This window comes from Schistocerca serialis, chromosome 3 (genome assembly GCF_023864345.2).
Source record: "Schistocerca serialis cubense isolate TAMUIC-IGC-003099 chromosome 3, iqSchSeri2.2, whole genome shotgun sequence".
In the NCBI taxonomy this organism is placed as follows: domain Eukaryota; kingdom Metazoa; phylum Arthropoda; class Insecta; order Orthoptera; family Acrididae; genus Schistocerca; species Schistocerca serialis.
The window spans coordinates 794,791,947-794,816,292 of NC_064640.1; the positions used below are offsets into that span (position 1 = coordinate 794,791,947).

General features: G+C 43.8%; 1 protein-coding gene across 1 annotated transcript in view; it reads left to right on the top strand.

Moving 5' to 3' along the window:
- The first annotated feature begins 789 nt into the window (after positions 1-789).
- Positions 790-24,346, top strand: part of LOC126470635 (cuticlin-4) — a 253,555-nt gene continuing 229,998 nt past the window's right edge. The window contains exon 1 of the mRNA XM_050098614.1: positions 790-916. Coding sequence (XP_049954571.1) covers positions 898-916 — 19 coding nt within the window. The 5' untranslated portion in view covers positions 790-897. The remainder of the gene's footprint in view (positions 917-24,346) is intronic.

A 24,346-nucleotide genomic window follows, 5' to 3' on the forward strand; every position in this document is an offset into this window, starting at 1 on the left:
AACAGGGAGAGAAGATGCTAGTTGTGGTACTAGGTACCCTCCGCCACACACCGTATGGTGGATTGCGGAGTATGTATGTAGATGTAGTTTGTGAGCGCTGCCAACCTCTGAGTGTGTGGGCGTGCGTGCGTTTTGTAAATTCCACGCCAACTTTATTAACAAAAATACTATTTTTAACTAAAAAAACAAAAATGTACAAACAATGTATCCATATTCGCACAATCACCAGAGAAGATGCTTTATAAACAAAAGAGAAACACTTCTGGTGTAATACCCTCACTGATTAATTGTAGTAAGCTTAAGACGGGGAAACCAATAATAATTCAATCACAACTATTTTGCTACTAACTTAAAAATGAGACACTCTACGAGTTATTGTGAGGTACACAGAAGATGGTGCATAGGTACCGAATTATGTCTAAATGACAAACAGAGAAAAGAAAATATACGATAGTTTCAGAGGCAGGGTTTATAGAAAACAAATTTATTTCGCAATGACGGATACAATGTTGAGCGTCACCATTACGTATAAAATAAAGCAAAATAACCAGAAGACGTTCGTTCCCTTCACGAGTTTACCGGAACAGAAATCGAGATATCTGAAATTTTTGTTGAGCGCTGTGGGCATCGTACTGCGGTTGTGACGCGATCCTGAGCTGCGGTAAAGACAAGGCTGCGCAAGGCCGTGAGTCAGTGAGGGTCTTAGTCGGAATGGTTCGCTGCGAGCGGGGTGGGGAGCTGCAGGGGCGGAAGACGTGACGTCACAGGCGGACGCGCGGCGCCGGCTGCAGCAGCGACTCAGCAGTCAGCCAGTACACGACGAACGTCCTGCTGAGAGGCGCACGCCGCTCCTACACGAACCCACCGACGCAGCTCGCCCCGACACTCCACCACCGCATGTCGAACGCCTACTCCGGTGAGCTCTCGCTGAGGCTGCGCGTCTGGAGACTTCAATGCATGTGACTAACAGCAACACCACGAGTTAACAGTTTTACTCTTCACAAATTCCATACTTCGAACTACGACCTGTAATCCGTCTCCTTTTTCTCCTTGCTTCTTGGGACTACGCGAGAAAATGTGAAATGTGCGCTCAGTTTTCTTTTATGTTTTGTTCTCGATCAATTCACGAAGACAAAAGTGTTTATATAATCTAGAAAGTTGAGGGCTCTGCACTTAAAACGAATATACTACTGTTCTCCGAGGAAGATAGTGCCAGTGAAATTTTCTACTCTTGCTGTTATTCTCTCTTTCTGAAATATTTTTCAATGGTCAGAATCTGAGAATGAACTCCGGAATTCGTAATAACATGAGCTACGAATTTCGACTTGTTAAATTTATTTTACTTGTTTATTCGTGGAATGTCTAGTTGCATCACTGTGAGTTCACTTTGATCTACGTCTCAACACTGCAACTCACTATACGGTGCATGCCAAACAGAACTTTTTTTTAACAGCGTCTTATGTTCAGCTTCTATTCACCGAAGGAGGGGGGAAGAATGACGGCTGTGTGTGAGCTGTTCTTCTGAACCTCTGCTACGAGATTGATTTATGGGGTGTTCTCCCTGAAAAAAAGTCCCTCGAATTTCATGTCTCCAAATGGATACTGCTTCAGATTTTTCAGCTTTTCTATTACTCTCTCCTGTGAGTGAAACAAGCGTCACACTTCCACGCAAGGCTAAGCATGCAGTGGAATGAAATTTGTTGTATTAGTGCGCTGTGATGCGCCCTTACAAGTAAGATTATAGTTTAACGTCCCGTCAACCGTGGGGTCATTAGACAAGCAGCAGAAGCTCGGATTAGGAGAGGATGGAAAAGGAAATCGACCGTGCCCTTTTCAAAGGGATAATCCCGGCATTTGTCTGGTCCTATTTAGGGAAATCACGGAAAACCTAAATCTTGATTGCCAGACAGGATTTGAACCGCTCTTCTCTCGAATGCGAATCCAGTGTGCTAACCACTGCGCCATCTCGCGCGGTGAGCTTACAAGCAAGAAAAGCTTCTCTCAAGACAATCCGTGGCAGCCTTCCTCCAGACCATCGTATGAGGAGACAACAGCAGTGACGCCGAGAGACATACAGGCAGATTTCCTATTGGCAGATTAGACCCTGACTGACAGCGACAGTTTAAGATTACGATCTTTTATTGTCAGTTTGTGGTTATTGGCACAGACAAGAGATAAGCTTTCTAGTGAATGTGCATCAGCATACGTTAAAGCTGTAGTGCTTAAACGAAATGTGAAAGTAAGAAACTTTCATACACAAAATTATTAGCATTTCCACCAAGAGAACAAATATGAGTAGCTATTCATAACTAAACGACCACGTTAGGATTGTTTTCACAATTGGAATTCATCACCATCTTTAGACATCTCTAATGGGAACGACATAACTACTGTCAACAAGAACCGTCCAACTATACTGTTTAAAGATAAATAAGCTAAATACATTACCTGTACAAATAATGTATTTAGCTTATTATTGTAAGCTACATTATTATTATAAGCTAAATACATTATTCGTGCAGAGTAACGAATATTTTAGGGTGTTGCAATCTTTAAACAGGTCTTTTTCCATCTAAAACATCTGACAGACGTATTTAGCATTTTATACAGATTACTAGCTGAGTACCGGCATTGCCAGGGCATGTATTTATTCCAATCTTCTATTAGTCCATCTGCTCCCATCTTTATACACATCTAATGGGAATGACATAACTACTGTCAACAAGAACCGATCAACTACACTGTTTAAAGATAAATAAGCTAAATACATTATCTGTACAAATAATGTATTTAGCTTATTAATATAAGCTAAATTATTATTATACGCTAAATACACTATTCTTGCAGAGTAACGAATATTTTTAGGGTGTTGCAATCTTTAAACAGGTCTTCTCCATCTAAAACATCTGACAGACGTATTCAGCATTTTATAAAGATTACTAGCTGAGTACCGGCATTGCCTGGGTACTTATTTATTCCAATCTTCTATTAGTCCTTCTCCTCCTCCCCCTCTGTCCACCTTCTCATTCCCCCTCTACCCATCTCCTCTTCCTCCCCTCTAATTACATCTCTTCCTCCACCTCTATTTGTCCATCTCCTCCTGCTCCCCCTCTCTGGCCATCTTCTCCTCCTCTTCTCCCTGGACATCTCCTCCTCTTTCCTTTCTCTATCCAGCTCCTCCACTCCTCTCTCTCTCCCCATCTCCTGCTCTTCCCATTCTCTGTCCATCTCCTCCTGACCCCTCTCTGTCCACGTTTACACGCTCATCTCAAAAGGATGCTGGTGGTTCTTACGCCCACAGTATTGCTTTCCATATTGTGTGAGATCCTGCCCACTCGTCTAATACAGTGTGCCTCGGAAGCTGTTTTCTCGCATAACCAGACAACATTCAAGCAAATCTTATTGTTGGAGTTTATTACAGTAAATTAATTAGACAGTGCTTAACTTTGCCTTTTTTTAAAGGAAGCGTCGCAAGCAATTGGCGACATGCAAATAATCAATGTCCTTCGATATATACAATTTCCATGCAAGCAAAACAGAAGTCACGACTAAAAAGTTAGGATGGCGGCTTGTCTTCTAGTGCGACTCTTCTCGTGCGGCCGAGGCTGGCTGGTGAGGCGCTTATATTCTCTTCGTATAGGTGCTGCTCCTGTCGTTGTGTCGTCCTAGGCAGCGTTCTATTGGCTGACATCGCCTCACAACATTCTCGTATATTACGTTCCAGGCCGACGTGCCGACGCTTAATGTTGCGTTGAAATAGTTCAAAATGGCTCTGAGCACTATGGGACTCAACTGCTGTGGTTATCAGTCCCCTAGAACTTAGAACTACTTAAACCTAACTAACCTAAGGACATCACACACATCCATGCCCGAGGCAGGATTCGAACCTGCGACCGTAGCAGTCGCACGGTTCCGGACTGCGCGCCTAGAACCGCGAGACCACCGTGGCCGGCCGTTGAAATAGTTCCAGGGGCTTAGGATGAACGTTTAACTTGCAGCTTTGCCCACTTACGCACATGTCAAATATATTTCACATACATTTTAACATATTTCATACGTATTTGTACACATATTTCTCCTGTATGTTTAGCGAATTTCGCCCAGCACTTTCATTTTCTCGTAGCTCAATGTTTATGACATCGTATCTCCTGAACAATGTGCTGTACAACGCCACAATTTTGCAGGTATATCCAGTGGCATATGTGGCTACTGTCTCCGAAGTGTGTTGTGAATAGCTTTAGAAGTAAACAAGTAATGAATTTAAACGTCATGCTTAATGCAGTGGTCTTACTGCATGAACAGCGAAAACGTAGTAAGCTATAAACTTTTTTCCTTTCATTATTTTGTGGAGGTCATCAGCGAGAAACAGTTTTGAAAAGGTTTGAAATTATGTGTAAGTTTAGCTGCAAGCTTGTATGCATTCTCATTCCCAGATAGTGGATTACTGAAGTATGGGTATTCGTGCATCGTGGGCTACACTGCTTTTTCACCCCAGCTCCCACCCCCAGCCCTTTGAAGAGTAGGTGGTTCTTACCCCCCCCCCCCCCCCCCCCCCAGCGATGATTTCCAGACGGCAAGGTATACGTGTAACAAGTTTGGTTTAAATCGGCACAATGATTTAGGAGGAGATGTGGAACATACATACATACATACGTACATCCAGTTTTATAATACCTATAGATTTAAAGAGCAGGTTACATCTGTACAAACACTGGACAATTAATAGAGTCGTGAAATAAAAAAAGCCACGTGAGTTTTTTTTTTTTTTTTTTTTTACGATTTGCACATTTACACGGATCACCTAGAACATTGTGACCACCTACGTAATAGCCAGTATGTACACCTTTTGCACGAATAACAGCGGCGACACGTCGTGGCAATGAGGCCTTGGTAGGTTGCTTGAGCGAGTTGGCACCACATACGCACACACAAGTCACCTAATTCCCGTAAATTCTGGCAAGGGGGCCATGCTCTGACGCTACGTTCAATCACATCCCAGATGTATTCGATCGGGTTCAGATCTGGCGAATTTGGAGGCCAGCACATCAACTGGAACAGCCACTGTGTTCCTCAAACCACTCAATCACATTCCTGGCCTTGTGACGTGGCGAATTATCTTGTTGAAAAATGCCACTGCCGTCGGGAAACATGATCGTCCTGAAGGGGAGTACATGGCCTGCAAACAGTGTAAGATAATTCTTGGCTGTCATGGTGCCTTGCACGAGCTCCACTGGCTCAATGAATAAACACATGAACGTTCCCCAGAGCATAATGTAGCCACCACCAGCTTGTCTCCATCCTGCCGTACAGGTATCAAGGAGCTGTTCCATTAGAAGACGACGGATTCGTGCCCTCTCATCGGCATCATGAAGAAGGTATCAGGATTCATTACACTATGCAACGCTCTGGCACTGCCCCAACGTCCAGTGTCGATGGTCACATGCTCGTTTGAGTCTTAGCTGCCGATGTCATGGTGTTAACATTGACTCATGCATTGGCACATGCATGAGTCGTCGGCTGCGAGGGTCCGTCGTTAGGAGTGTTCGATGCACTGTGCGTTCAGACACACTTGTCCTGTGACCAGCATTAAAGTCTGATGTTGGTTCTGCTACAATCCGTCGCCTAACCTGTTTTATCAGTCTGCCCAATGCACAACATCCGGTTTCTGTCATGAGAAGTGGCCGCTGAACCTCAAGACGTCTGGACGTGGTTTCACCTTGGTTTGGCCACGCGTTGAACAGCAGGCAGCAGTTTCGACTAGCTGCATGGACGTTTTTAAATGTCCTACTAATTAAGTTCATATATCCTCTGCAGCTCGTGTAATGTGACTATGAACTTCCACTTCATAAAATGAAGGAGCTATGTAAGACTTTGAGCACCATTTATGTTTACTACATATGACAAAAAACCATGAAGGGAATAACTTTCAAACGATATTAGAATAAAAATCATGTCATTATTTCCGCAAACGACTTTTCCGTAACACGACCCACAAATAAAGTATCTTTTGTCCAGTTAGCTGCAAAATTTATTTCACTGACTGTGATGTATGAACAAAAGTTTGTATGTGGGGTATTAGCTACAGCGTTCGAAACATTTCAGATCATACGCTATATGTTTCCTAATTTAGACTAATACAGCTGAAGCAGTACTTTTACTGTCGGTTTTAGACAAATAAATGCGTAAGTTACGCCATCCTACTAATTTTCATCCACTGAGATCAAGTTTCCCAATCCCCATAGACAGAAAAAATATTGAAGAAGAAGCTTAAAATATATTCGTTCAAGTTGCTCACTCATAAACACGGTGTAGGGTGACTATGGGTCTTAATGACTTCATAATCAATTTAATTTGCTTTATCACGACGGGCGATCAATAAGTATTGCAACGCACTTTGTTTTTGAAAGCAGGCTGGTTTTATTCAGGATTCCAGTACATCATATTATTCCCCACTCTTTTGGCTACAAAGCCATGTTTTTCAAAGTAATCTCCGTTCAGTGCCTTACGCCGCTTTACTGGGAGGGCCTGTATGCCGGTATGGTACACACTCTATTGCTGGACGTGTGTGTGTGTGTGTGTGTGTGTGTGTGTGTGTGTATGTGTGTGTGTGTGTGTGTGTGTCAGCACGTCAGCACTACCAAACAGAGACGTTCAGTTGAGCAGCGATCACCTCGACTGAGAGTGTCCACACTTTCCAACACTGCAGGAGTCACAGCTATGTGCAGCTGACCGGCATGCGGGAGATCGGATAAGTTTGCACGATTTGGTTGTGACGATGAAAGACCCTTCGCCCAACGACTCGCCGTGCTTTTGTTCACTGCCAGGTCTCCGTATACATTCTGCAAGCGCCTGCGAATATCCGCGAAGCTTTGGTATTCCGCCAAATGAAACTCAATGACAGCTCTCTGCTTCGAACACATCTCTGTTACAGACGCCATTTTGAAGGTTACGTATAGCGCCGCCACGTATCACAGCTCCATTAGGCTATAGAGGCTGAAGCGCGAACACTCCACTATGTTCCACAAAAAATTTAGCTTTTTTTTCTACAGGAAATTGGCCGAGAAAAATATGTGTTGTATTACCTATTGAACGCCGTTCGTATTTATTACCATTTCAACAAAGTTAGGGAACAAGTAGCGCAAAACCAACACAAAAGGAATAAAATGTGATCACATGTCCTTTACTCCCGCAGGGGCAGGGCCGACTGTGACGAATGAAAAACTGAAAGCTTGTCGACTGCAGTGGGATGTTTGTGTTGTTGGCGATGACGAAAGAGAAGGTTCAGGGTGTAACTCTGTGCTGGCATATAGCCTACTGCATTCGAATTACACTAAGTGGACAGTGGAACGTGAAGTTGACACCCGCCAGTCACATGTCCTCACTCCGTAGAATGGGGAGGAAAGACTTTAGCCGCGCGGGATTAGCCGAGCGGTCTTAGGCGCTGCAGTCATGGACTGTGCGGCTCGTCCCGGCGGAGGTTCGAGTCCTCCCTCGGGCATGGATGTGTGTGTTTGTCCTTAGAGTAATTTAGGTTAAGTAGTGTGTGAGCTTAGGGACTGATGACCTTAGCAGTTAAGTCCCATAAGATTTCACAAACATTTGAGCATTTGAAAGACTTTGAAATTTTCCCCAGCAAACTATTGCAAAGTCTGGTAATTGATCGGCAAATTTATGATAAGCATGAAAATATCTTTCACAATTGAGATTCCAACTGATTGTCCTTAGATCGAGAATCATCACTTAAGCGTGAATTAATTGTGTCGGCAACAGAAGCGCGCAGAAATTTAAATATTCCCCTTATGTAAAATCTGAGCACCAACTGGCCCTACTTATGTGCCGCACAGTGCTCACACATATTATCAGTTTAGGGTGAATGTTTAAAACTTGTGGTAATTCGCCTTGACAAATGAGCAAATTTGAAATACAATAAACAGAATGTATCTTCGTGGCGAAGAAAAGTTGGAAAAAATAACATTAATATAACGGAGGTGTGGTTGACTGAGGTCCTAAAAATGTGTGTGATACAGGAAATGTTTGTGACTGTTGATATTTTTTAAAATATTGAGAATACGATATATCGATATTTAAAAAATCCGTTCGAGGCTCTCGACACATCGCAAAAGTATCGATACATCAACGGATCAATTACCGACCTATCGGCCTATAAAATATCGGCTGCACATTGCGAATATACTACAGGTTTTAGAGCTGTATATTTAAGTATTGATATATCATTAGACAAAGCAAGAACTGAAAGGAAAACGGTGCACATTCACGCTTGGCGATAACGACTTCGCTAACAATGGTAAACTCATATAAGTGGCACAATAAAAGGTGTCTGATAGGTTCGTCGCTCAGTTTCGTCACATATCGATTTTATCCGGAACACTTCGTGTCAACTTCCCTGTTTTTTCATTTCTACCAACACCAGCGACCTCTCAGTTATAGTGTCAAAATTGCATGGCAAAGCTAAATATAGCAGTTTTTGTTGGTAGCGCAGTGCGCCGATTACGTCAGCATTTCCCCTCAGACGTATCCGCCCACCGCAAAGACCAATCTTGTCACTCAACTGTTTTTGAAGAATGACGATGTGAAGAAACATCACACTAGGTGCATTAAAATTGTTTTCAACGCAACTGGTGTGTCATTGCTTCACATCGGAATTCTTGTTATTCACCCCTCCCACTCCCCTCCCCCCCTCCCCCCAGTGCAATCGGACTTCTTCTTTTGTGCCGCCTCTACTTACTTCACACATTCAAAGAGAAATTTTGGATGTGATGAAAGCTCAAAAAGTAGTAAGACTCCTTCACACAGTAAAAGTAAAACTATGTTCTACTATAATTTCGAAAGAACAACTTCAAATATTTACCGAAAATTGCGAAAATATATAATATAAAATAAAAATATCGGCACTTGATATTGCCATTCTGATATATGTCGTGGAAAAATATAGTCTATTTATATCTATACTTTTAGGGAAATATATCGATGTATCGATATATAAGGTTTTGCAGATACAAAGATTTTTCCCAGTTGCCTTCACCACACAAATGGAATCCTGCGAACTGGAAGGTGTTGCAGAGCCTCTGGTACTCGTAGACGTACTTGAAACTGAATAAATTCTGTAGAAGTCCATGATGTAGGTCGTTGCTGTCAGCCGAATCCAGAAGGCGAGTCTCGAAATGTTACTGGCCGTATAATGACGTCATCCTATGTGTAGTGGAAGGCGCGGCCGATGCTGGAACACTGGCCGCAGCATCCGCCGCCGGGGTGTGGCCGGTTCTCCAGCGTCTTTTGTTCCCTTTTACCCTGCGTCCTCTTCTTTGTTGTACCTCTGCTGGCCAAATTTCATTCTTCGTCATGCAGACTTGTCCTACTGCAATGGAAGAGCCTGCTTGCATAACCACTGTGTCATACGATGGTGCACTATTGCGGTATACTTTTACCAACTCGGCATCGACTGTTGCAGCGTTGTTCTCCTTCTAACGCAGAAAACTAATTGCCGAACCGTACTCCACATTATCAGTGGGCTGTGCTATTTTGTTTTAGTTTATCTAGCGGCGTACTAGGGTAATATGTCGCGAGGATTTCAATGTCTACCAGAATTACATGCATGTACAGTCTGTTAAGTAAGAGCGTGGTCGGCATTACACACAGATGGTAAAAGATATCGCCTTAGTTCTTTCACAGCCCACTAGAGGAAACTTTTTTCCTCCGCGCAATGTCCATAAGGCGTTAGTTTGCTTTAAATTCTTGATTGAGATTTGCACGTATTTATCGACGATTTAAATTCACAGAAGATGTTACAACAAATTTATCAAAGATGTTCGATGTCAGCCGGGCGCTGTGACCGAGTGGTTCTAGGCGTTTCAGTCCGGAATCGCGCTGTTGCTACGGTCACAGGTTCGAATCCTGCCTTGGGCATGGGTGTGTGTGATGTCCTTAGGTCAGTTAGGTTTACGTAGTTCTAAGTCTAGGGGATTGATGACCTCAGATGTTGCGTCCCATTTGTTCGATGTCGTCTGCCAAACATTGGTTCATCGACAAAAACGGAGATCAGATACTCCAGGGGGACAATTATCCGAAGCATCGCAGCAGACTTTGTAGCGACTGGAAGGAAGAGAAATGTGCGCAAATACTGGATTGGGCCACACAGTCGCGTTACGCTAATTATATTGAAAATGTATGGTCTTACATCAAAAAGAAATTGCAAGGAAAAAAGATCTTCACTTTGCAACAGCTTCCAACACAAATTCGACGCAGTTGGAGGTCTCTTTCATGTGAATACGCGGAAAACTTGGTTTCAGGCATGTTTCAGAGATGCCAAGAAATTATCGACGCTGCCGGTGACTGGACGCATTATTAATTGTAACTGCATTTTTATTTCGTTCAAAATATGATATGTGTATATGTTTTAGTTTGTTGTTAAATAAATTTTTCTACTGATTAACCCGACGATGATGTTACTTAACAGATTGACCTACAAACAAACAATAAAATATTTACGTAACTCCATATTTTCGATGCAACAATAAAAAGTTTATATACCGAGCGAGGTGGCGCAGTGGTTAGCACACTGGACTCGCATTCGGCAGGAGGACGGTTCAATCCCGCGTCCAGCCATCCTGATTTAGGTTTCCCGTGATTTCCCTAAATCGCTCCAGGCAAATGTCGGGATAGTTCCTTTGACAGAGCACGGCCGACTTCCTTCCCCTTCCTTCCCTAATCCAATGAGACCAATGACCTCGCTGTCTGGTCTTCTCCCCCAAAACAACCCAACAACCCAAAACGTTTATTACTACCCCTCGTATGAAGGAAAGGGTAAACATTCCTGGCCTGAACTTATTCTTCGATTTAGTCATCTTTTATACATCGTTTCTCCAGTGGGCATATACCATTCTTCATTGTCTGTGTAATACCCATTCGTTTCTAAACGCTTTATAGCAACAAATTTCCTTAAATTTAGGAATGTGTAGAAGACAAAAGATGGAAACCCTAGAACATATAGGGGGCAGTCAAATAAAAACGAGACATGTGTAAAGAATGGTAAGGAATCTGTTTATTATTTCAACTGTAATCGCCGTAACTGTTAACACTTTTAAGCAATGTGAGACAAGGCGGTTAATTCCTTCATAAAGGGATGTTTGAGGTTGCCGACGGAAACATTATTGTACCTAGGCGTACATCACTTCATCCGAAGCAAATCGACGGCCACAAATGTGGGAAGGCCCACATGTTGCCAACATTGTTTTAGACAAAATGGTTCAAATGGCTCTGAGCACTATGGGACTTAACATCTATGGTCATCAGTCCCCTAGAACTTAGAACTAATTAAACCTAACTAACCTAAGGACAGCACACAACACCCAGTCATCACGAGGCAGAGAAAATCCCTGACCCCGCCGGGAATCGAACCCGGGAACCGTTTAGACAACGTTGCAGAAGTTTGACTGGGAAGATCTTACACATTCTCAATACAGTCCCGATCTCTCCTCATTCGATTTCTATACTTTTTCAGCCCTGAAGAAAGACATTCATGACCGTTGATTTGCTTCGGACGAATAATGGTTCCGTAGGCGACCGCAAACATTTTTATATGATGGCACTGGCCGTCTTGTCTCACAGTGGGATAAATATAATAATAGATATGGCGATTACTTTTGAAATAATGAACAGTTTACTTACTTTTTTCCCACCTCTCTCGTTTTCATTTGACTGCCCCTTATAGTCGGAGAAAGGCAATGGCAAACCAGCTGTGCCAAAATATTTCCAAGAGAACAGTGTGAGATATTCGACATTCTCATTACTCTTAGTAATAAATGCATTGGTTATTCAGTTAGTCAAATTAACGTCAGTTCTGTTGAAAATTCAGTTTCAGTGTTAATTCGAACATTGCGAAGCGAGAAAGATAATTCGAGAGGAAGGTGGAAATTCCGCGTTTGGTACAGAGGTCTCATTAGTATTAACGAAATTTTACTAATGTTGTTGTTCAAATGGCTCTAAGCACTATGGGACTTAACATCTGAGGTCATCAGTCCCCTAGACTTAGAACTACTTAAACCTAACTAACCTAAGGACATCACACACATCCATGCCCGAGGTACGATTCGAACCTGCGACCGTAGAAGCCGCGCAGTTCCGGACTGAAGCGCCTAGAACCGCTCGGCTACTTAATGTTATGCAGTATTATAACTCAAGTTTTAACTTGATATACGTAACAGTTTGTTTCGTTCGGCTTTTAAAAGTGGTCGTGTTGTATGTGATTTTGATTGCGCAAACTTGAAATCCTGCCGTCATAGAATTCAGATATACATCCGTAGACGCTCAAGTTTTATAAGAAGCCTATACTTTGATTTTTAACAGTTAAAAACTGGTAGCTGAATTTAAATTTGGCTGTGCTTTTCCTAAATGTTATCCGTACGAAGAAAGTCCGAGAACTGCAAGCACACATGAAAACATCGAGGAATTCCACAGAAGGGCACTGAATGATCGGTTGTTGAAGATGTATGAAGTAGCTGATACCACAGGCATATCAGAACAAGAAATATCTACATCTGCGTACGTAGTGAAAGCCACTGTATGGTGCATGACGGAGTGTACTTTCTACCGCTACCAGTTACTTCGTTATTTCCTTTCTTGTTCCACTCTCAAGCGGAGCGAGAGAGAACTAACGGTCTGTGTTGACGGCAATAGAATCGTTCTACAGCCAGCTGAAAATTCCGATTCTCTAAATTTTCTGAGTAGTGTTTCCCAAAAAGAAAGGCGTCTTCCCTCCCAGAGTCCCCATATGATATCACGAAGCATCTCCGTTATAATCGCATGTTAACCGATCCTGCCAGTTAACAAATGTAGCAAAGCGTCTCTGAATTGCTTCGATGTCTTCCTTTAACCCATCCTGGTGGAGATCCCAAACACTCGAGTAGTGCATAAGAATATATCGCACAACTGTTCTATACGTATTCTCCTTCACAGATGAGCTACGTTTTTCTAGAATTCTCCCAGTAAAACGAAGTCGCCCATTCATTCGCCTTCCCTACTACCGGCCTTACGTGCTCGTTTCACTTCATATTACTCTGCGACAGTATGCCTACATGTTTAATCGACGTAACTTTGTAAAGCAGTACACCAATAATGTTACATTCGAACATTACAGGATAATAGTGGTCCTATCGCACTTTCCTGGGACACTACTGACGACATCCTCTCGTCTGCTGAACACTTGCGGTCAAAAACTACTTACTGGGCTCTATTACGTAAGAAATCTTTGAGTCACTCACATACCGGGGAATATACCCCGTACGCTCGGACCGGCGTTAACATACTGCACCACATCAAATGCTTCCCAGAAAGCTGGGAATATGGAATCTGACTGTTGCCTTTCATCCATAGTTTTCAGTATATAACGTGAGAAAACGCCAAGTTGAAACTTATTAGATTCGGCCTTAGAATATGTTGAACAATTCTGCGGCAAAACGATGTTAAGGATATTGGTATGTAATTTTTCGGGTCCTTTCTTTTACATTTCTTATCTGCAGGAGTCACCTGCGCTTTTTTCCAGTCACTCGGGACTGTGTGCTGGGAGAGAGATTCGCGATAAATGTATGTTAAGTAAGGAACCAATGCTACAAAGTACTGTCTTTAAAACCAAATCGAAATTCCATCTAGAACTTCTCTACACTTGGTATGTCAATTACTATGTTCTCCGTTCGAGTGTCTGTGCTCTGGTCAAACGATGGTATATCTGATCGATTCTCTAACGTGAATAATTTCCTTAAACGTGAAATTTAAAACTTCAGGTTTCCTCTCGTTGTACCCTGTCGCCACACCAGACTGGTCGACGAGAGATTGGATACAACCCATAGACTAGGTTAGTGATTTCACGTAGGACCAGAATTTTCAGTGGTTCTTGGAAAGCTCTTTCATTAACGTATGACTGTGGTAGTAATTTTTTGCTTCGTACATCTTATCTTTTTATAGACGTACGTATTTCTAACTTTTGCCTGTCGACTTTTTCGCACTCTTTTTTGAACGGAGAGTGTAACAATCGCTATTTCCTCAGCATTGTCCACCAGATCCTTTATGTATACGGAAAATGACAAAAAAATGTTCAAATGTGTGTGATTTCCTAAGGGACCAAACTGCTGAGATCATTGGTCCCAAGACTTACACACTACTTAAACTAACTTATGCTATGAACAACACACACACCCATGCCCGAGGGAGGACTCGAACCTCCGGTGGGAGGGGCCGGGAAAATGACAGTCGTCCTATCACGCTTCCCTGTGGCACTCCTGTCGATGAGACATTATTCTACTATTTCAGGCCAGGAAAGAAAACATAACTATATTTGTGGGTGGTAACAGATGACCTTGCTCAAAAACGGTGAAATCCAATCCACATGACTAATAATAATTTCGTGTGGCTCATTGGTCCAGTGGAAGTCTTGCACTCCACTCCTGCGACTTGTGTATCACTAACCTAACCCAGTTATCCAACCGGGGAAAGGTCATCTACAGTTAAACGTGGATTCAAATCACGTATCGTTCCTGGTGACTCTTCAAATCATTCAGAGGTAAAGGCTGCATTAAAGGCAAACTGAAAATTTTCATCGTCCGACAGGGATTCGATACCGCGACCTCTCGGTTTCCACGCACGCCCTTTACTACTAGACCACAAGGTCCGAAATTCCACGTGACTGGAAATTGTGATGACATTGCAAACTGATGATTACTACGAAAGTCTTCTGGGCCTACTAGGAGAAAAAAATACGCGAAAAGACGTCTGGATTCCAAAAGAACATAAATCGTTCTTCATTAGGACAATGACAGTCAATAGTGCTTTCGCAATAGGAAAAGTAAGGGCTTTGAAGTACGAAATGTTGGAACATCTATGTTACTCATCAAATTAGGCACCTTATTATGACCAACTATTCCCACATCTAGAGTAATATGGGTGCAATGAAGAGCCGGCCGGTGTGGCCGTGCGATTCTAGGCGCGTCAGTCTGGAACGGCGTGACCGCTACGGTCGCAGGTTCGAATCCTGCCTCGGGCACGGATGTGTGTGATGTCCTTAGGTTAGTTAGGTTTAAGTAATTCTAAGGTCTAGGGGACTGATGACCACAGATGTTGAGTCCCATAGTGCTCAGAGCCATTTGCAATGAAGAGGTCACTGCGCCTCTAGATGATTATGCACACCTTGTAAAAATTCACTTCAGGAAACGAATCGCCTTACTGGAAAAACGTTGAAAATTTTGGACTAGACCGAATACGGTCATTTTTCACAAAAAAACCACTTTTCCAGTGCCAAGCCGTCCAATTTTGGTAGTTTTGTAGACTACGAAGTTCGTTTATCAATTATGAATCTAAAAATTCACTTCAGGAATCGAATCGCCTTACTGGAAACACGATGAACATTTTGGACTAGGCCGAGTACGGTCATTTTTCACTTAAAAAACACTTTTCTAGTGTTAGGCCGTCCAAGTTTGGTAGTATTGTAGACTACGAAGTTCGTTTGTCAATTATGAATCTAAAAATTCACTTCAGGAATCGAATCGCCTTACTGGAAATACTTTGAGCATTTTGGACTAGGCCGATCACGGTCATTTTTCACTTAAAAAAAACACTTTTCCAGTGCCAAGCCGTCCAACATTGGTAGTTTTGTTGACTACGAAGTTCGTTTGTCAATTATGAATCTACGGGGAGTAATTTCCTCATTCATTTTGTTTCATCCGCAGGTGCTGACTGTGTTGTTTGTACTGAAGCTGCAGTGTTATTTCCGTGATTTATGAGAGATAAGGAAGACAGCCAAGAGAGGGTAGAGAGAGTGAGAACTATTAGTCACTGGATATGAAAACGATCCTGTAACGCCCCAAAGACAGGTCCAGAGCGCATAGTTACGTCATCTGGTTCGGTCAAAGCGTGTAGGAGTTACTGCAGCCCGTACCGAGGTTATTAGGAACGAAGCCGAAGCCGGATCCGCTGCAGGTTTGTGTTAAGCAAGACACAGCTTGGGACACAGCCACTTGAAGCCGGATGACGACCGTTCTGTATGTCTCGTTCGTTAGGCGACAAACTGTACTCGGTAACTTTAACTGGAAGCGTCTCCATCAAGGCGACGTAAAAAATAATGATAGCTTATTGTGCGAGCGAAGCGCTAGCGACGCTTTCGCAACGGAGACGGCTGCAGATGCGGAGGCGGGCTGGTCGGCGCGGTGAGTCAGTGTCGGCCGCCTCTCGCTGCTTGCAGCTGAGTCCGCCAGCGAGCTGCCGCGGCTGGGACACGTGCCGCCAACGGAGGAAACGTCCACAGCATGCGCCCACACGGCCCCGACCACGTCACGTTTCGGGCGTTCGCTGCACGCTGGCACCACAATGCCATTCAGATTAACGGCTCGAATGCGGCGTATAACTTCGAGCTGGCAGCCACAGTACTATTTTTAGACTTTTACCTCTATAATACTTTTACCTCTACAATACTGACCCTACGACTTACCTTAGAAGCTAGATTTAGAAAAGGCAAACCTACGTTTCTTGCATTTGTAGACTTAGAGAAAGCTTTTGACAATGTTGACTGGAATACTCTCTTTCAAAATCTGAAGGTGGCAGGGGTAAAATACAGCGAGCGAAAGGCTATTTACAATTTGTGCAGAAGCCAGAAGGCAGTTGTAAGAGTCGAGGGGCATGAAAGGGAAGCAGTGGTTGGGAAGGGAGTGAGACAGGGTTGTAGCCTACCCCCGATGTTATTCAATCTGTATATTGAGCAAGCAGTAAAGGAAACAAAAGAAAAATTCGGAGTAGGAATTAAAATCCATGGGGAAAAAATAAAAACTTTGAGGTTCACCGATGACATTGTAATTCTGTCAGAGACAGCAAAGGACCTGGAAGAGCAGTTGAACGGAATGGACAGTGTCTTGAAAGGAGGATATAAGATGAACATCAACAAAAGCAAACGAGGATAATGGAATGTAGTCGAATTAAATCGGGTGATGCTGCAGGAATGAGATTAGGAAATGAGACGCTTAATATAGTAAACGAGTTTTGCTATTTGGGGAGCAAAATAACTAACTGATGATGGTCGAAGTAGGCAGGATATAAAATGTAGACTGGCAATGGCAAGGAAAGCGTTTCTGAATAAGAGAAATTTGTTAACATCGAGCATAGATTTAAGTGTCAGGAAGTCGTTTCTGAAAGTATTTGTACGGAGTGTAGCCATGTTTGGAAGTGAAACGTGGACGATAAATAGTTTAGACAAGAAGAGAATAGAAGCTTTCGAAATGTGGTGCTACAGAAGAATACTGAAGGTTAGATGGGTAGATCACATAACTAATGAGGAGATATTGAATAGAATTGGAGAGAAGAGAAATTTGTGGCACAACTTGACTAGAAGAAGGGATCGGTTGGTAGGGCATATTCTGAGACATCAAGCTTGCACAGGATAGAGTAGTATGGAGAGCTGCATCAAACCCGTCTCTGGACTGAAGACCACAACAACAACACGTCTACAGCTATAAGCTACACTGAGGTGACAAAATTCATGGGACGCCTCCTAATATCGTGTCGGACCTCCTTTTGCCCGGCGTAGTGTAGCAACGCGACGTGACATGGACTCAACAAGTCGTTGGAAGTCCCATGCAGAAATATTGAGCCATGCTAACTGTATAGCCGTCCATAATTGCGAAAGTGTTGCCACTGTAGGATACTATACAGAAACTGACCTCTCGATTATGTCCCATAAATATGTCGGGAGATATGGGTAGCCAAAGCATGCGCTCGAATTGTCCAGAATGTTCTTCAAACCAATCACGAACAACTGTGGCCCACTGACATGGTGCATTGTAATCCATAAAAATTCCATCGTTGTTTGGGAACGTGAAGTCCATTAATGGCCGCAAATGGTCTCCAGGTAACCGAACACAACCATTTTCAGCCAATGATCGATTCAGTTGGACAAGAGGACGCAGTCCATTCCATGTAAACACAGCCCACACCATTATGGAGCCACCACCAGCATGCACAGTGCCTTGTTGACAACTTGGGTCCATGGCTTCATGAGGTCTGCGCCATACTCGATCCCTGCCCTCAGCTTTTACCAACTGAAATCAGGACCCATCTGACCAAGTTATGGTTTTTCAGCAGTCTAGGGTCCAACCGATATGATCACGAGCCCAGGAGAGGCGCTGCAGGCTACGTCGTGCTGTTAGCAAAGGCACTCGCGTCGGCCATCTGCTGTCATAGCCGATATATATCACCGCACTGTCTTAACGGATACGTTCGTAGTATGTCCCCCATTGATTTCTGCGGTTATTTCATGCAGTGTTCCTTGTCTGTTAACACTGACGTAATCGTCGCTGCTCTCGATCGTTAAGTGAAGCCCGTCGGCCACTTCGTTGTCCGTGGTTAGAGGTAATGCGAAAAATTTTGGTAATCTCGGCACACCCTTGATACTGAGAATCTCCGAATATTGAAGGCCCTAACGATTTTCGAAATGGGATGTCCCATGCGTCTAACTCCAACTTACCATTCCGATTTCAGAGTCTGATAATTCCCGTCGTACCGCCATAATCACCTCGGAAAACATTTCCCCATCGATGTATGTGCATATCGCTGTTACATGACTTTTGTCGCCTCAGTGTATTTCTAAAAAGAAACTAACTTTCAGATTTTATGTGTCGACAGCATCACATCGAGAGAAATGGTTCTGTTGAAAGGGAATGGCGGGAAAATTCGACTTGGCTTTATGGACGGAAGCGTCCCGAAATTCCTCCGAAGCGATATAGATAAACCATAAAAATGTGCAATAACAATAATTCTAACTTTCGAGTGCTCCAAATTTTTCGCAAACAGAAAACAGTCTCTATATGAGTTAACATGGATACCATAAACAATGATCGTGTGAAACTCGTTTCACGCTGTTCGTCTCTGAAATACGGGGAGCACTATAGTCTGATTTAGCTTAGTTGGCATCTGACGTTAAAGGTCCAAAGCTGCGGCGATGCCACGACAAACTACGGTCTGCAGCTAGCGGTTCGGTTTGCGAGGCAATATAAAATCTCCCTAAAGGCTCTATCTCATACAAAACCCACGTAAAAAATATAAAATTCACATATCGTGTACCTTCATCTCTATGGTGTCTTCAAGTACACTCCTGGAAATTGAAATAGGAACACCGTGAATTCATTGTCCCAGGAAGGGGAAACTTTATTGACACATTCCTGGGATCAGATACATCACATGATCACACTGACAGAACCACAGGCACATAGACACAGGCAACAGAGCATGCACAATGTCGGCACTAGTACAGTGTATATCCACCTTTCGCAGCAATGCAGGCTGCTATTCTCCCATGGAGACGATCGTAGAGATGCTGGATGTAGTCCTGTGGAACGGCTTGCCATGCCATTTCCACCTGGCGCCTCAGTTGGACCAGCGTTCGTGCTGGACGTGCAGACCGCGTGAGACGACGCTTCATCCAGTCCCAAACATGCTCAATGGGGGACAGATCCGGAGATCTTGCTGGCCAGGGTAGTTGACTTACACCTTCTAGAGCACGTTGGGTGGCACGGGATACATGCGGACGTGCATTGTTCTGTTGGAACAGCACGTTCCCTTGCCGGTCTAGGAATGGTAGAACGATGGGTTCGATGACGGTTTGGATGTACCGTGCACTATTCAGTGTCCCCTCGACGATCACCAGTGGTGTACGGCCAGTGTAGGAGATCGCTCCCCACACCATGATGCCGGGTGTTGGCCCTGTGTGCCTCGGTCGTATGCAGTCCTGATTGTGGCGCTCACCTGCACGGCGCCAAACACGCATACGACCATCATTGGCACCAAGGCAGAAGCGACTCTCATCGCTGAAGACGACACGTCTCCATTCGTCCCTCCATTCACGCCTGTCGCGACACCACTGGAGGCGGGCTGCACGATGTTGGGGCGTGAGCGGAAGACGGCCTAACGGTGTGCGGGACCGTAGCCCAGCTTCATGGAGACGGTTGCGAATGGTCCTCGCCGATACCCCAGGAGCAACAGTGTCCCTAATTTTCTGGGAAGTGGCGGTGCGGTCCCCTACGGCACTGCGTAGGATCCTACGGTCTTGGCGTGCATCCGTGCGTCGCTGCGGTCCGGTCCCAGGTCGACGGGCACGTGCACCTTCCGCCGACCACTGGCGACAACATCGATGTACTGTGGAGACCTCACGCCCCACGTGTTGAGCAATTCGGCGGTACGTCCACCCGGCCTCCCGCATGCCCACTATACGCCCTCGCTCAAAGTCCGTCAACTGCACATACGGTTCACGTGCACGCTGTCGCGGCATGCTACGAGTGTTAAAGACTGCGATGGAGCTCCGTATGCCACGGGAAACTGGCTGACACTGACGGCGGCGGTGCACAAATGCTGCGCAGCTAGCGCCATTCGACGGCCAACACCGCGGTTCCTGGTGTGTCCGCTGTGCCGTGCGTGTGATCATTGCTTGTACAGCCCTCTCGCAGTGTCCGGAGCAAGTATGGTGGGTCTGACACACCGGTGTCAATGTGTTCTTTTTTCCATTTCCAGGAGTGTATTTTAAAAATATTTTCTTAGCTTTAATTAGGGCCTGCCTTATATATTTCTAAATGAGTGAAATTTTTCCGTCCGAGAAGCAGATTCAAACTCATCACGTCATATCTCGAAAACTATTGCACTCACTGAAATATGTTTTCATTTGTTCATTACTAAAATACCTCACTCGGCAACAAGTCTTTCCAAAAGTTGCGTATCATATAATGTTCGTTGTGTATAAGCTTACGAAAACTGCGCTTCTGTTTTAAATTTCATCGATATTTAACCTGTAACTAGTATGAAATTTAAATTCTCTACCTCTTGCAAAAAACGAAGCAAAAATTCTGAATCTTGCATATGATAAAGATCTCTATAGTGTCTCTAAACATGTCAAAAATATATTATTAATTTTAATTAGGACCGGGAATACGTTTCTTTTCTTGAAATAGTCGAAATTTTCGCACCCAAAAATTTTTTCCACACGAGATTTGGCTCGGCTCAGTGGGAGTGGCAACACATTGGGAGCCTACAATATCAACCTCCCACGGTTGTACTATTGGCGGGAGCAGTACATTGTACTAGCTGTAAAATACCAGCTATTTTAAATTGGACAGTGGTATATTTCATATAGATAGAGGTGGTGAGGAGGAAATTGTGTTTCGTGAACGCTGCATGGCGTTCGTTACAGTTTTCTACTGTCGTGTATCGAAAAAAAATTAAATAGGCGAAAAGACCCATTCTTGTATCATTACACCATTGAGAACCATTCATTTTAGTTAGCTACAGTATTACAATATGCGGGGTTATTAGTTTGGAGCCGTTTAAGGTGAAATGGCCACGTTAAATTAGTTATAGGGATGGCAGATACTAGAATGAGATTCACAGAAAATGTATTTTATGCACAGATGAGTTTACTTGCAAAATCCTCATTCGACCAACTGCTAAGTACTTCTCATCAGTGAGAAATGATTATAGAGTAGGATTAATAGAGGAGACAGAGCACCTACAGAGAAGAGAGATGCATTTCGTCTCGGTTTTTTTAATCAGCACGAGAGTATTGCGGAAGTGCTCAATAAACTACACTGGCAGCCGCTACAACAGAATCGTTGCTTATCACAGGGAGCGCACATTCTAAGAGGATTTCTCAATATATTACTTTCTCCAGTACACTGAATGAATTGTGAGTCCCACTTCTAACGCAGAGAAATTTTTCTGAGCGTCAAAATTTCAAGAAAAAACATTGCCGACAAATTTCGGAGGCTGCTCACGGATATATTATGAGTATTATAATATATGACACTCGTGGTTTTCGGTGGCTTGTTGTAGAGTAAGTATGATTTATTCAGCTTGTTACCTCAATTACCTTCGTTACAGTGAAAACATCTTCCCAACAGTGAAAAATCATGTGATATGCAATTACCAGGACTTTTCGTTTCTCGTAGGCTGCGGAAACAGCTCAGCATAGAACTCTTACATAGCATTCAGTCAATCCATGCCCGACTTCCATATCGACCACATCTTCATCAGTAAATCTAGCCACATTGATGTGCATCAGTGTTAAGCACACCTACGAAACACTGCCGAAAAACCAAACCCGAGACAAAGCTCAGCAGTACTGAATGCAAGCTTGAGGACGAAGAATAAATTGGGTGTTACTGTTGTCAACAGGAAGTACCGTGAGTCAATGGAATGAGTCTGTTCCCACACAAAACACACAACTCGTAATGTCGGCACTTGTAGTGTTGTATAGATAATTTCAGTGCAATGAACGTGCAAAGACAAAAGGGGGAAAGAAATCAAATTAAACGTATTTACTCTGTAACGAGCCTTTGGAAACCACGAGTTACTTATGTATACTTATATAATACTCGAAAAATATCACTGAAAAACCTTCGAAATTTTGCCAGTTGAGTTCAGATACGCCCAGTTCATCACGTTTGTAAACTCAGACAAATTTGTACATGGGCTTAGTGACAATCGCTCTTCACGCACAGTATTTGCGAACAGAATAGGAGGAGGTAAGCCGGCCGGGGTGGCCGAGCGGTTCTAGGCGCTACAGTCTGGAGCCGCGCGACCACTATGGCCGCAAGTTCGAATCCTGCCTCGGGCATGGATGTGTGTGATGTCTTTAGGTTAGTTAGGTTTAAGTAGTTCTAAGTTCTAGGGGACTGATGACCTCAGAAGTTAAGTCCCATAGTGCTCAGAGCCATTTGAACCATTTGAGGAGGTAAAATGTAGTTCGCACATGATGAATACTTCACCATACACCGCAGGCTGTCTGGCAGAGTGCACATTCAGATATCCTAAACTGGGACGACTGACGAGGATTTTAAACAATCTGCTCCTGAATAAGCGTACACTCACCCAAGTTGCCTCAACGCCATTGTCAGTGCTCCGTCTCATTTACAATATTCACAAATTGTGAACATACGACCTACATAAAAGTAACTCGAAGGTTCTACCGAGTTGGGGAGCCCCCAGTTTACGGTTATTACTCTCATTCTGGAGGAAAGGGTTCCGTTTCTCGTTTTCCCATTCTGATACATGTTTTTCCGTGATTCACGTTAATGCGGGAATTGTTCCTACCAAACAACCACGGGGTGCTTACTTCCTTACTCTTTCCCAACACAGTTGACGCTCTACATGTAGTGATTTCGATGTCAAGAAGTCATTAAATACTGTCCTTTTGCTCTTAACTTAAACTTCTCTCGAATACTATTCCCTCTCATTCTTCACTTGAAACTTTTCTATCCCACTTGAGGAAACTAAATAGTGAACTTGATCGATGATTTCGCAATAAATATGCCAACAAACAAGGAACCACAGTACTAAAATTAAACGCCCGATACTGATGTAGTTTAAATGTCAAATGCACAAAAACAATTCCTGGTGTTGCAGCGAATTGTCCGTATGTATTTGCTTAACTATTTCTTGTCCTTTGACCCAATACTTTCCTTTATTATATCACTGTCTCACGCAAACACAGGAAATTAGATGAAAAAAGGTTCCTCGGGAATTTTACACACATCAAAAAAAGTTTTGCATGACCTCGGTTCCGAGAGTTCCGGAACCTGTACAGAAAATTGGATAGAGATCAATATAAACATCATTTCCGTCCTTTTTATTGCTCATGAGAACAACACATTGCGTGTTGTACCACCATACAGTGAGACCTTCAGCAGTGGTGGCCCAGATTGCTGTACACACCGATACCTCTAAAACCCAGTAGCACGTCCTCTTACATTGATGCATGCCTGTATTCGTCGTGGCATACTATCCACAAGTACATCAAGGCACTGTTGGTCCAGATTGTCCACTCCTCAACTGTGATTCGGCGTAGATCCCTCAGAGAGGTTTATGGGTCACGTCGTCCATGAACAGCCCTTTTCAATGTATCCCAGACATTTTCGATAGGGTTCATGTCAGGAGAACATGCTGGCCACTATAGTAGAGGGTTCATGTCAGGAGAACATGCTGGCCACTATAGTAGAGCGATGTCGTTATTCTGAAGGAAGTCATTCACAAGATGTGCACGATGGAGGCGCGAATTGTCGCCCATGAAGACGAATGCCTCGTCAATATGCTGCCGATATGGTTGCACCGTCGGTCGGAGGATGGCATTCGCGTATCGTACAGCCGTTACGGCGCCTTCCATGACCACCAGCGGCGTACGTCGGCCCCACAAAATGCCACCCCAAAACAGCAGGGAAACTCCACCTTGCTGCACTCGCTGGACAGTGGGTCTAACAGTGCGTGTAAGGCGTTCAGCCTGACCGGGTTGCCTCCAAACACGTCTCCGGCGATT